Consider the following 13,177-nt stretch of genomic DNA (forward strand, 5'->3'; position numbering starts at 1 on the left):
CTGTAAAATTCAATATATGAAATTCTATAAGACATAAAATCACTTTTTCTCGATATATTTCATTTAAGTTAATACGGAATGAATTTATTAAACTCGTATTTATATTTTCCTTTTCCTCAAGTATAATTATTAAAATGTGGTAGTGTTTTGATTCTTTAGCAAAAGCGTGTAGAAACCTGCATTGTAAGCAAAGATATATTTAAGAAATAAAGTAATATACTTGTTGAAACTTACAATAAAAAATTATTTAAAATTACATATATTTTGCAAATGATTTAGGCATAAGTAAAATTAAGTAAACAAGAAAGCATAAGTTACTGAAAGATGTTTCCTTTAAATGCATTTTAGATGTCATATATTTGTACTTATTGGAAAGTTAAAATTTCTATAGTTTCTGTAGTTTTGGGTGCATGAAATTACGATAATAATCTATAATATTTTATATATTTACTAATTATACAGTGTCTGTAAATTATATACGGTTCGTGAATGTTCTGTTTGTATAATATATATAAATTATAAAAGTAATTAAAATTATATACAACAATGTTTTACTTTATAGGTTATAACTCTGTAAAGGCGCATCTCAAAAAAACTGATCTCAAACTCAAAAAAAAAATTAAAAAATTTTATGCATTAATTTTAAGGATTAATTTAATATTTTTAATGTTTCTTAACAAGCAGTATATTATTAGAAATAGTTTAATATTTTCCCGTTTTATAAGATTACAATACGGTAAGTTCATTAACATAACATATACATACATGTATATACATATAAAACACTACTATTGAATGAAAATGTAGAACAATTATTTCAAAATTATTAAAAAATATTATAATAAAGCACGAGTGATACCTATTGAGGCAAATAATTATTCATTGTTAATGTTTTAAATTATTTTGTTATTCTTATTATATATATGTGTTCTTATGTTAATTATATATATTTAATTTTAGATAAATTTTTAAATAAAAACATGTCAGTCCAAGTTGACAATATTAAACAAGATGAGAATATTGCTGAACGAACTAATAAAAGACAAATGATCGATGAAAGTTATGAAACGATAACAAAAGCGCCAAAGGTAGAATCAACTGAAGATGTAGTACAAAGAAAAAACAATGTTAAAAGGAAAAACTTTGTGATAATGTTAGGTTACCTTGGCAAAAATTATTCTGGTATGCAAATTAATCGTGGTACAAAAACTATTGAAGAAAGTTTATTATCTGCTTTGTTGAAAGCACGTTTTATTACGGAAGAACAATTTGAAGATGTAAGAGAAATTAAATTTCAAAGAGCTGCACGTACAGATAAAGGTGTATCAGCAGTTAGGCAAGTTGTTTCTTTACAATTGCGTAAGTATTATATTATTTATTTTACAGTTATATGAATAAAGCAGTGATAATTGTGAATCATGTTAATTAAAATAATAATTAACGTCATTAACTCATAATCAATTATAGCTAATCATGTAAACAAAGAAGATATAAATGAGTACCTTCCAAAGGATATCAGAGTATTTGATGTAAAGAGGGTAACAAAAACTTTTAATAGTAAAAATAAATGCGATGCTAGAACATACAGATATGTTCTTCCTACATTTGCTTTGGCTCCAGAAGATCCAAATTTTTTACAAGTTGATAATGAGGAAGAAATAGATGAAGAACAACGACTTAAACAATTATCTATGATAGATGAAAAGCCATATCATGAATTCCGATTGACTCCAGAAATGCTTGACAAGCTAAATGAAATTTTGAAATCATTCGAAGGCACACATAATTTTCATAATTTTACATCAAAAACGTAAGTTATTTTGTATCATAAAATCTTAGTATATTACTTTCTCTACTTATTATATTACTTTCTTTTAGAAAGCCATCAGATCCAAGAGCCAAGCGTTATATAATATACTTCCGTTGTATTGAAACATTTATTGCAAATAATATGGAATTTGCAGTACTGGAAATAAAAGGACAAAGTTTTATGTTACATCAAATTAGAAAAATGGTATCTTTAATTATAGGAATTTGCAGAAATATTGTGACAAGTGATATTGTCAAAGATGTATTTTCATTAGAAAAAGTCGACATCCCTGTTGCACCAGGTTTAGGACTAAGTTTACATTTTGTAAGATATTTTAATTTTAGTTTCAAATACGAAATAGAATTATTTAATTAAAATTTTCCTTTATTTAGGTACATTATGAATATTATAATGAAAGATATGGAAAAGATGGATTTCACAAAACATTAGAATGGCAAGAATGTAAGGAAGATGTTGACAAATTTTATAAAGAATGCATTTTACAGGATATAATAAATGAGGAAATATCAGAAAAAGTGTATCCTTTTTTTATGTAATAATTTACAGAGTAATTGATTAATATTTTTTAAATTACAGAATACTTTAATAAAAATATTTACCTTGACAAGTGTAATGTAGAATGATGAATTGGTTGGCGTCTATCCTAACACCAAAGAGATTTGCATTTAAAGAATGTGTAGTACAGTGTGAATATTTATCATAAGATCATTGTATTTTTTATCAAAAGTATATTACATATATTTGTCAATATAACTATTTTTAACTATTTTAGACTGTAATATTATTACGAATGTATAAAATAATCTAAAAGATTTTATTTAATTATAGAATATTTTCATTTATCGTTGATCTAAAAAAAAATTATTGTAACAGATTATCTCTGCTTACTATATTTACGTCTATAATTGCAATTATTTTGATTTTTCTCCTATCTTCTAAGTGTGTGAAATATTAGTTATATGTTATTTCTGTCTCGCTTTAACATATGATCATCAAATGAGAATGAAGCGAATATACATCCGCGTATTTCCCCTCACAAACATACACACAAACAGATAAGAATACTTGTTGCCTCAAACGGGTTATTCCAGATTGATTCAGGATTAGTGACTGAAAGAACTCATCATTAAAGAAACTAAAGGAATCTTCCTGGCAATTTTCTTTATTATTATGAAAAATACGATAATTATCATTTTAACAATTATATTCAGTAAGTAAATTGTCTTTTTTTTCTTTTTTTTTTTTTTACTAAACTAGTTTAGTAGTGACCTTGAACTTTGACAAATTTTTATATATCCCAACCATAGATAATAAGTATATCTGCAATACATGTTATAATATAAAGCATATTATCATAAAGTGAAATTGCATTATTTTTCCGTAATTGTATTATTATAATTATTCGAAATTATAAACAATTTTTTGCAGAAGGATATACGATATATATTCTTTATAGCTTAATGTACAAATTATAGGTTTAAAATAAAATAAAATAAAGAATTTGAAACGTAAAATATATAGTTTATTTATTTTATAGGTTTGATGAAACATGGATATACACAATGTGGGTAAGTTAATGTATCTTTTTTATAAATATACTGTTATTTTACATCAATAAAATATTTTATTTATGTAATTAATATTAAAGGAATAATATTCATTAACAAACTTATATTTTATGAATTTATAACAAAATTCATTAATGTCTTTCTTATAGCATAGAAACATTTCAATGTAAAAATGGAGACTGCATAAAGAGTGAATTATTATGTGATGGGCAGGCAGATTGTAAAGATAGCTCTGATGAAACAGTTGCAGAGTGTACTAAACCTGAAATCATATGTCCAAATTATGCATTTCGATGTTCTTATGGTGCATGTGTAGATGGAGATGTAACTTGCAATGGAATACAAGACTGTATTGACAATAGTGATGAAACATTGTCTAGATGTACAGGCATTTCATCCAATATGTCTTCATCTGCATGTAGAAAAGATCAATTCACATGCGCTAATGGACATTGCATTAATAAAAGTAGTCTATGTGATGGTAAAGGAGACTGTGCAGATAATTCAGATGAGACATACGTGCAATGTGGTTCAATCATGTAAGTTGCAAGATTGAAGAAAAAAGTCATAAATTTAATGCTGTATAAATATCTCTGAACTAATTACAATTTTACTTGCATTATAATTCATTTCTGTAGAAATAATCAAAATTAATTTATTAATTAACTTATATGGTATAACTAGATTTGACATATTTATAGCTGTCCAAATCTGTCTTTTCGTTGTGCTTATGGTGCCTGTATTGATGGTGATTTAAAATGCAATGGAGTTAAAAACTGTGCAGATAATTCCGATGAAGATCCTATAAAATGCAAATATACTACAGAAACAACTTTAACTTCTCCTCCTATAACACAGCGTCCAATACCTCCTATTAGTTCCAAATTTTGTATTGTACCACCAAAACCAGAAAACGGTTATTGGAAATTACACAAATCATATTGCTGTGATGTACAAGCTGGTCAAGTATGTAATGATTGTGATGTTGCACAAGGCACACGGTTAGAACCGGGACAAGAATTAATATACAAATGCAATCCTGGTTATAAATTAAATAAAGATACTCGTCCATTTTGTAGCTTGCAAGGTCAATGGGTAAATATTCCAGAATGTAAAGGTATGAAAAAAAATTATAAAGTAATGTTATTAAATAGTAAAAAGATATTATTGAAATATACTTGTGTTTTACAGAAATACGTTGTAAAGGATTAGAATCAGCTTCAACAGGTGTTAGTTGTAGACGCAATGGTGGATATACTCCATGTTCAAATCCTGTTCCTGGAACAGAAGCAATATTATTCTGTCGTAATGGTTATAAAGAACAGACAAACTTTGCATCATCACGAGTTACATGTAATAAAAATGGTGAATGGAGCCCGAATCCAATACAGTGCATTCCAGGTCCGCTAATGATAAATATTTATATTAATAATTCTTCTGTCTTATTACAAACAGATGTACAAACAAATTACTCGATGTTTATAGAAGTTTTTGATGATAAAATTGTTATTAATACAAATAAAGGGAAAAATAATGATCCAGACAATGATTTGGCATAGGAAATAAAGTTGTTAAAAGTTTGGATTCAATACTAAAAATATATAAAATAATTTTATACAGTATTATAATTATAAATTAATATATTATTTAATTTAAAAGAAAGTATTATTAAGTATATAAAGTATATTGTATTATAATCTGTGTGAAATAAGTTGCACATATTAATCATATTTATGTGTATTTAGCGGAATTTATATAATATTATAGTAATGCTTATGATATACATTATAATAAAATTAAAGAATTTCTAATGCAAATTTGTTAATATTTTGAATATTGTTTGCTACCATTCAATTTATATAATAATAATTATTTCTCTTTAATGATATGATACAAATATATATTTTAGCATGTGGTCTTCTACCTGTACAATATATACCAACTATTGTCAATGGAGCTCCAGCTAATATTTCCGAATTTCCGTGGCATGCTACACTCTATAGGGCGGAGAATCCTTCTGCACCAAAAAGATTTATTTGTGGTGCAACTATTATTCATGAAAGACTTCTAATTACAGCAGCACATTGTGTTTATGATGAAGTGGCTCAGAAACTGGACGATGCTTCAAAATTTTACATAGCCACAGGCAATATTTTTAAAGATTATGATTCTCCTTTACATAATAATATAACGGTGAAGAAGGCAAAGGTATCTATATTTATCATTTTTATTGTTTCGAATTTCTGTAACTATTATAATAATTATATCCTATATATATATTTCAGGTAAAACATATATACTATCATTGTGATAGATACAGAGGACTTAGCGGAAATTATGAAAACGACATAGCTATATTGGAAGTTACACCACCACTTACATTGTCAAACAGATTAGTACCTGTATGTTTAGATTCGAAGGATGAGATTAAATTAGAAAATGGAATGTATGGAAAAGTCGCAGGATTTGGAAAGACTGCTTCAGGAGAATTTAGTGCAATGTTACAACAAATTACAGTGCCATATGTTTCTTACAGTATGTGTAAACATTCAAGTATTGTTCCTGAAACAGGACAAGTACTTATTACAAATGATAAATTTTGTGCAGGTTATGTAAATGGTTAGTATAATATTACTGTTTTTCTTTTTAAAATTTAATATAAAATCATAGTACATTATTTATTTTACATTAAAGTTTATCAAAAATATGTAAATCACAGGGTCTTCAGTTTGTAATGGTGACAGTGGAGGTGGATTGATTTTTAGCAGCAATACATTGTGGTACTTAAAAGGTATTGTTAGCGTTACTATTAGTAAAACAACAGGAGGGTCTACAACATGTAACAGTGATACATATTCTTTGTATACTCAAGTTTCCAATCATTTGTTATGGATTCAGGATATTATTTTAACGATAGACCAACAATCATTACTACCTGTGTGTCCTACATAATGAAATGCTCACCATTGCTTATACTTTATCTCTAATGAAATATACTAATGTAACTGAGATTTAAAGTACTATTTACCTTTCTGTTTACATAGAACATGTTGATGAATCTTTTAAAGAATGATTTATGATAATATATATTTTTTATATTAATGTACAATCATTCTTTTGTATATAAATGGGGTGTCATATACTATTGAAGCCATACAATGGAGATACAAAATTATACAATATTTCAAATATATCTAATAAAAAATGTGTAAGGTGATTTACATGTTAAAAATGTATGAATATATAAAGTCTTTTGACACATAAACTTTAAATAATATTATTTTTTTAATTTATACAAAATAAATTATATACTTTTATAGAAGTGCAACTAGCATTATATTTAAACTTATTATTACTTTTTCTGTTACAAGTATAACATTTATATAAGACCTTGGTTATAAAACAATATATGATAATTATTATGAAATATATATATATACACACACATACAAGTACTATATTACTACTGTACTTGTTACAGAAAGACAAACCATTCTAAACAGAATTTGGTGATATCCATATGTTATTTATGTTTATATACATTCATATTGTTTTGATATCTCTTCATTGTTAACCCTTTTTGGCAATTTAGATGATACATGGAGCACAGTAGCGTCTATTTAAAAAATATAATATCAAACATAATATTAGACGTTAATAATAAAATTAATATAACATTACAATACAAAGAAATATAATATAAACATTTTACCTTCAACATGTAAGTTTTTTAAGTTCTCTTGAAGTTCATCTATGGTAGAACTTAATTTAGTATTTGGTACTGAAGGCAAAATATTTTCATCAAATTTCATTAATTCTGCCAATTCCTTTTCTAAATCAACATTTGAATCATCATTCTCAAGAGACTCTGATAATATACATTGTACTTCTTTTTGCTCTTCCAAAGCCTGCAATTTCGATCAACATAAATATTTTAATATAAGAAAAGTAAAAATTAACTATTTAGTTTTAAAATTTACTCACTTCTGATAGGTCATCTACAATATCTTTAACATTAGACTCTGATAAACAACTCTCATTAAGTTTTTTTAATACATCTGATCCTATTTTGTAAGCTGATATTACAGTAGTATTTGTGTGAGTATTCTGAATACTTGTTATAAGGCTTTGAATATTATTAAGTATTTGAGCACGTTTTTCAATAGTACTTTCCAATTCTTTCTTTTTTCTCAAATATGTTTTTGCTACCTGCCGTAAACCTTTTGTTAAATATGACTTTGCTTCACTAATAATATTAATTTTTTCTTCTTCCATAAGTTCTATTTCTTTTATAAGTGTATTTTCTTGTTTCATTAACTTGTATAAGCCTTCTTCAATTTCTGTTATACTATCTGATGAATGTGCAGCGATTTTAATCAATAATTCACTTTGATTTTCATTATTTCTAAAAACCACCTTTTTTTTACGCATCAACCATATTAAAATTAACATTATTGTTTTATCTAATATATTTTTATCTATGTCAGATTTACAACTTTTTACTAGTTCAGAAAATGGTATAAGAATACTTTCCTTTTTTCTTTCTAAAATAGAAAGTATAACATCTCCAAATTCTTTAATGATTTGTAAATGTATATATCTAGTTTCTTTGTTAATTTCATTATTAGCAACATAACTTCTAACTTTTGAAAATGACCATACAAATGGCTTTTTCACAAATGTATCAATTGACCATGCAGTCCATGATTCACAGGGTTCTTTCAAAAATTCAGTTTCTTCAATTATTTCATTATTCCTGTAATATTATATAAATTAATCTTTAATGTAAATTGTTCTTAATTGTATTTTTATAATCTATGAAAATAATATTACCGATGTAATTCTTCAACAACAGTTACTAAACAAAGCGGTGTACAACCTTTCCTTCTAAAAGCACCATTTAAGTCTGCAATAGAAAAGCTATTTCTCTTAGTGTATTTTAACCATTCATATATTAAATTTTGCCAAAATTTATATTTCGATACCCAATCTTGTGGATTAGCAGATTTAGTTCGAAAAGGGGAAAACAAAGCACTGATCCTTTCTTCTTCATTCCAACATTTAGGCATTCTTTCAGAGGGAAGTGGTAAGTTATTATCTACATCTTCAATTTTTGTAGTCATTTTTTAGCTGAAAGAATATTTTTTTAAGTTAGGTTATATTTTTACATGTAAAAATAGAAAATATAAAACAATAATATTTACCTTTTTATGATAATATTAGTTCTACTATATATGATTAAAATCTTTTTTAATGTTATTAGATATTAATAACTTTTCATTATTAAAAGGTTGACTAGAATCTTCTTTTCGATAAAACTGTCATTACGTCGTTTTAGGAATGTAGTACAAGCACCTAACCGTGTAAATACTAAGTAGATTCAGTTATTATTCTATCTGCTACCAGTTTTATTTACTATTACTAGAATGAAATATAGAACTATTGCTATTACTAGATACTTTGCTATTGTATAAATTCATTCATTTTGTAAAATGCAAATATATTTTTAAGTTGTGAAATACATTTGCTTGAACTAACGTGTATTACAGTAAATTTCTTATTAAAAAAAAAAAAAATGCTCCAATACTAGAAATGGTTTGTAAAATTCAAATTTAGGCAAACTGACATTTTATATTATGTACAACAATCACATTTCTACTTCTGTTGACTTTACCAACTTCAGTACATAGTAGAAATGAAAACAATTCCTAAATTCACTATTATAAATCGTATAGCAGAACCTCTTATTTTTTACGTAGTCGACATTTCAGAACATGGGACACAAAGTTCCATAAAATTGATCTACCTGTATCTCGTGTAAAATATTTTTTTTATTTTACTACTTCGCTTAATTTACTTAACATGACAAAAATTGCCAGGATTAAATTGTTTCTGGGATCAATTTCAAAGGAAACAGGTATCTTTATATAATTGATTATTTCATATTAAAAAGATGTTTACATATTTACTACCGTGACCTCATTTATGTTATAAAATAGTTATATGAATAATAAAACCGATTCATACGGAGATGCGTACGATATACATATATACATATACTGAATATATGTATGTTCGATGATACTTTTCGTATGAAAGCGACAGACGAAACATTAGAATTAGAGAGGAAACGGGAGTACTCTCGCTTGTAGTTAGCCTAGTGTTTCACAGTACAGGTGCTACACCATGCGGCCAAGTACTGAATTCAACTAAAATTAGCATACACAAAAACCTATAAAATTATGCATCTGCCCTGTTTGGTTGTAATTTAGCATATACAGGAACTTATGTTTAAACTTAAAGTTAGAGATCTGCCCTGTTTGGTTGCACACTAGCATAGACAAGAACTTATTGAGTTTCACGCTACAAGAACCTATTTAATTGTACAGTCCTACGGAAAAGTTCATATTTACTTTTCTATCCAATATAAACAAGTATCAGAATCGCGCAATAATTAAACTAATTGTAAGTTGCCTAAGAAAAGGAAATTAATCGTTCATATCTTTGAACAACGTTTGTTTTGAAAAACCATGTCAAAATTTTTACGTTACGTTAGTAAAAGTTTAATTTTAAGAAAGTCAAAAATTAAATAAGTTTCATGTTTAAATTAATACCTAGATACATTGTTTCAGTAATATCTGACATTGAATCATGTTATGCTACACAGTCGCGGCGGGCCGTCGAGCTTTTTAATGCGTTAAGACAACCTCCCCTTTGTATTGGAAACGAATACAATAGCATGCAATTATTCAGAGGATCTTTTGATGTAGTTATCGAATGTTTTCTATATTTGATAAATGGAGGCAAGATATAACGGTTTTGAGTCTAGTAATTACGGTTTGAAGACCAAGAATCCAGTGCATTAGTTCAAAGATTATACACTGTTTAAGTTTTTTTTTTAGGCTTTGTTGTGTTGAGTATTTATACCAGTACTTGGCCGCATGGTGCAGCACCTATACTGTGAAATAACTGGACTAACTACAGGCGTTTCCTTCCGTTTCCCCTTTGTTAAAACAAATTTTTTTTTATTTAGTAGACTATTTACAATCGATTCTCATAGAGAATTATAAGTAAATTATTTTGGCGTGGTACTGTAACTTGGATTATGAGAGTTTATAATATGTTTGATTCTAGTTGAATCTAATGCTTCAATCTAAAGAGTATTGTCTTTTTAGTCTGCGGATCTGATCAGTCATGTCAAGTAATTGGGTAACTAATGGGTTTTAGCGATTGTTAACTCTTATATTATATCGGTTTCTGAACTTGGATATTTCTTCTTTGACTGTGGGTTGTTAAAACAATGGTAACCATTACAGTATGGTGTTCGCGACTTGCGATGCGCATATCATGATGATAACATATAATTATAATATAACCATTTTTAATATAATTTTTATAAGAATCGTATTTGAAATTATCTTAAGTTAAAGAATGTAAATATTATTACTGCTTAAAGATCAATTAATATAAATGGTTACTAGTAGCAGCTAATGAGTTATGACACGATGTCACTAATCCACTAATTATGCTACTTTTCTCTATTACCACCTGATCTTTCCCGCCTGATCTGACAAACCTTAAAACTTTATTGTATTCATAGTTTGAGGTTATAAGTATCTGTCATTGTCACTTGTCACCCTTTCTGAAATTCGATAACAACATTAACTTTTTATATAAACATCTTTACATGTATAAATTAATATTCAGTAAATATTGAAACATAATAAAAATGTCATCGTCTTTAGGTAAGAGAATATTGTTATTATTAGGTTAATGTTAGTTTCATTGTTATTATAAATTACATAATATATATGTCGAAGATGAAAGGACACCGGGCCTTCCCTTTGGAATTCTTTGGAAAATCCCCAATACTTTAATCTTTATAAGTTAACCCAATTATAATTGTCCGAGATTTGCGATAATGAGCTTGGGCTCGAGGCGACAACTAGTCACCGAACGTAGCCGCGGTCACGGGATGAACTCATCAGCAAGAAAAACAACGTCTTTACGATTAGTGAATATTGTCACGTTTTATTTTAACCAAGAGTCCGACTTAGACTTTGGAGGAAAGTACATTTACTATCCCGTTGACCGCGGATTCGTTATCGAACCTAAGACTATTCTCATTAGTGTCTAATCACTGTGGTTACTTGTCGATTCTGTAATACTCACACTTGTGCTAATCAACATTACCTCGATTGTATAACAACGATGGCTAATTCCAGATAAGATTCATTACAAGCCTCTAACTCTAATCATAATGTTAACCCGACATATATTAAAGCAATGAGTTTTTATTAACCAAGCTATTACATATGTAATAACTTTAAAACTTGTTAATTTTTGAATTTATTTTATAGATTCTATAATATTCCTCATTCTTGTGGCATTTTTGTGGGGTGTAACCAATCCATTTATTAAAAAAGGAGCTAAAGGTTTAGAAAACGTGAAATCATCTTCTAAATTTTGCCAATTTTTTAAAGAACTTGCTTTTCTTATTACAAATTTAAAGGTTCCATTTAAAAGTTCTTTTATCTGAAATATACAGATATGGTACAATTTTAACAATTATTCTTATTTTTATAGTACATTATACCATTTATCATTAATCAATGTGGTTCTGTATTATATTTTTTAACTTTGAATAAAGTAGATATATCACTTGCCATTCCAGTCACTAATTCTCTTACTTTTGTAATAACGGCAATAACTGGTTGGATTTTGGGTGAAGAAAAGATACACAAAAGTTGGTATATAATTTGCTATTTTTTAATAAAATTTATAATGGAATTTATGTGAATTATATTAATTTTCAGATACATACATGGGAATGATATTGATTTTGGTTGGAACAGTCCTTTGTTCTTGGGATAAAATAGACAATACTATACAGCTTTAACCTTTTTAGTATTTCATTTTAGAATGTTTTATTAGTTGTAAATAGCAATTAAAATTTTAACGGATTCGTTTGTTTTGTTGTCTTAAATAAAATAATATTTATATTACAATAATTATATTGATATAATTATGTTGATGAGAATATAATCATATATTTTATGATTATATAGATCAGAAATAACGGGTTACATGTTATTATAAAATACATGGAATTTATGACACTGATTTGTTCTTAGTACTGAAAATATTTGGTATTATGCTTATTTATTTATTTCAGATTAATAACTGTGTTACACATGAAATATAGTTCATTTTGGGACTTTAATCCTTCGACATTTAACATTTTTATTTCATACACTTCTGAAGAAGTAAATAATTATATTAATAGATAATATAAATTTATAGATGGATCGATACATTGTCTATATATTCATGATATTTACATATGAACTATAATCATCAATATATACATGACAAATAAACAGCACCAAAGAGGAAGGAATATTGTAGATATTATCGAATTCACATCGTTGTACGAAATAATAGCATATTACAGTAAAACAGATTAAATTCTGTAAGTTTTTTCAAAGTGTCTTGTTTTACTGTTAAGATCAAATGTTCACAATTAATTTGAAAAATTATAAAATGTGGTAATTAATAGCCGAAGAAAAAGATTAAGTGGAAACATAATAAAGCAAATATAAAGATCATTATTAGAAATAAAGATTATTATTACAAATATTTACAATTAGTATATGTAAATGAAATTGAATTGATCTATGCACAATAAACATTTAGAAATTATACATATAACTGCTAAGTATCTCCTTGTACACTCAAAAGTGGTGATTGTTATGATAAAATTTATGAAATATTTTTT

At 26.7% G+C, this 13,177-nt stretch overlaps 4 protein-coding genes across 5 annotated transcripts; 3 read left to right on the forward strand and 1 right to left on the reverse strand.

The window, feature by feature from the left end:
* The first annotated feature begins 531 nt into the window (after positions 1-531).
* On the forward strand, positions 532-2,664 carry LOC132906257 (pseudouridylate synthase 1 homolog). The gene is made up of 6 exons (XM_060958272.1): positions 532-736; positions 961-1,359; positions 1,468-1,810; positions 1,879-2,134; positions 2,203-2,348; positions 2,450-2,664. Exons 1-6 carry the CDS (start codon positions 547-549, stop codon positions 2,532-2,534), a joined length of 1,419 nt encoding a protein of 472 aa, XP_060814255.1. The 5' UTR covers positions 532-546; the 3' UTR covers positions 2,535-2,664.
* Positions 2,665-2,800: 136 nt separating this feature from the next.
* LOC132906240 (modular serine protease-like) lies at positions 2,801-6,410 on the forward strand. Its single transcript, XM_060958247.1, has 8 exons — positions 2,801-3,041; positions 3,369-3,399; positions 3,549-3,938; positions 4,101-4,516; positions 4,591-4,800; positions 5,309-5,607; positions 5,685-6,018; positions 6,119-6,410. Exons 1-8 carry the CDS (start codon positions 3,002-3,004, stop codon positions 6,349-6,351), a joined length of 1,953 nt encoding a protein of 650 aa, XP_060814230.1. The 5' UTR covers positions 2,801-3,001; the 3' UTR covers positions 6,352-6,410.
* Positions 6,411-6,711: 301 nt separating this feature from the next.
* Positions 6,712-8,772, reverse strand: LOC132906275 (charged multivesicular body protein 7). 2 transcript variants are annotated; one of them, XM_060958321.1, is made up of 6 exons: positions 8,604-8,772; positions 8,385-8,529; positions 8,233-8,319; positions 7,384-8,155; positions 7,112-7,307; positions 6,712-7,015 (listed from the first exon to the last, which is right to left on the reverse strand). In XM_060958321.1, the coding sequence occupies exons 2-6, from the start codon at positions 8,450-8,452 to the stop codon at positions 6,933-6,935; spliced, it is 1,206 nt and encodes a 401-aa protein (XP_060814304.1). In that variant the 5' UTR covers positions 8,453-8,529; positions 8,604-8,772; the 3' UTR covers positions 6,712-6,932. The 2 variants fall into 2 exon arrangements, with proteins under 2 accessions (XP_060814304.1, XP_060814295.1); XM_060958312.1 differs by having other exon boundaries at positions 8,233-8,529.
* Positions 8,773-10,698: 1,926 nt separating this feature from the next.
* LOC132906333 (transmembrane protein 234 homolog) lies at positions 10,699-12,365 on the forward strand. The gene is made up of 4 exons (XM_060958435.1): positions 10,699-11,144; positions 11,760-11,911; positions 11,986-12,145; positions 12,216-12,365. The coding sequence occupies exons 1-4, from the start codon at positions 11,129-11,131 to the stop codon at positions 12,296-12,298; spliced, it is 411 nt and encodes a 136-aa protein (XP_060814418.1). The 5' UTR covers positions 10,699-11,128; the 3' UTR covers positions 12,299-12,365.
* The last annotated feature ends 812 nt before the right edge of the window (positions 12,366-13,177 follow it).

The sequence above is a fragment of the Bombus pascuorum genome, chromosome 1 (assembly GCF_905332965.1).
Source record: "Bombus pascuorum chromosome 1, iyBomPasc1.1, whole genome shotgun sequence".
Classification (NCBI taxonomy): Eukaryota; Metazoa; Arthropoda; class Insecta; order Hymenoptera; family Apidae; genus Bombus; species Bombus pascuorum.

Coding starts and splice junctions, on each gene's coding strand:
- LOC132906333 (XM_060958435.1), top strand. Junction 11,912..11,985: donor TTCTTATTACAAATTTAAAG/GTTCCATTTAAA, acceptor TTATTTTTATAG/TACATTATACCATTTATCAT. Junction 12,146..12,215: donor TGAAGAAAAGATACACAAAA/GTTGGTATATAA, acceptor ATTAATTTTCAG/ATACATACATGGGAATGATA.
- LOC132906240 (XM_060958247.1), top strand. CDS start 3,002: ATGAAAAATACGATAATTATCATTTTAACAATTATATTCA. Junction 3,400..3,548: donor CATGGATATACACAATGTGG/GTAAGTTAATGT, acceptor TCTTTCTTATAG/CATAGAAACATTTCAATGTA. Junction 5,608..5,684: donor TAACGGTGAAGAAGGCAAAG/GTATCTATATTT, acceptor TATATATTTCAG/GTAAAACATATATACTATCA.
- LOC132906257 (XM_060958272.1), top strand. CDS start 547: ATGTTTTACTTTATAGGTTATAACTCTGTAAAGGCGCATCTCAAAAAA. Junction 737..960: donor TTTTATAAGATTACAATACG/GTAAGTTCATTA, acceptor ATTTAATTTTAG/ATAAATTTTTAAATAAAAAC. Junction 1,811..1,878: donor CATAATTTTACATCAAAAAC/GTAAGTTATTTT, acceptor ACTTTCTTTTAG/AAAGCCATCAGATCCAAGAG.
- LOC132906275 (XM_060958312.1), bottom strand. CDS start 8,522: ATGACTACAAAAATTGAAGATGTAGATAATAACTTACCACTTCCCTCT. Junction 8,156..8,232: donor GTTGTTGAAGAATTACATCG/GTAATATTATTT, acceptor ATAATATTACAG/GAATAATGAAATAATTGAAG. Junction 7,016..7,111: donor AAAAAACTTACATGTTGAAG/GTAAAATGTTTA, acceptor TTTTTTAAATAG/ACGCTACTGTGCTCCATGTA.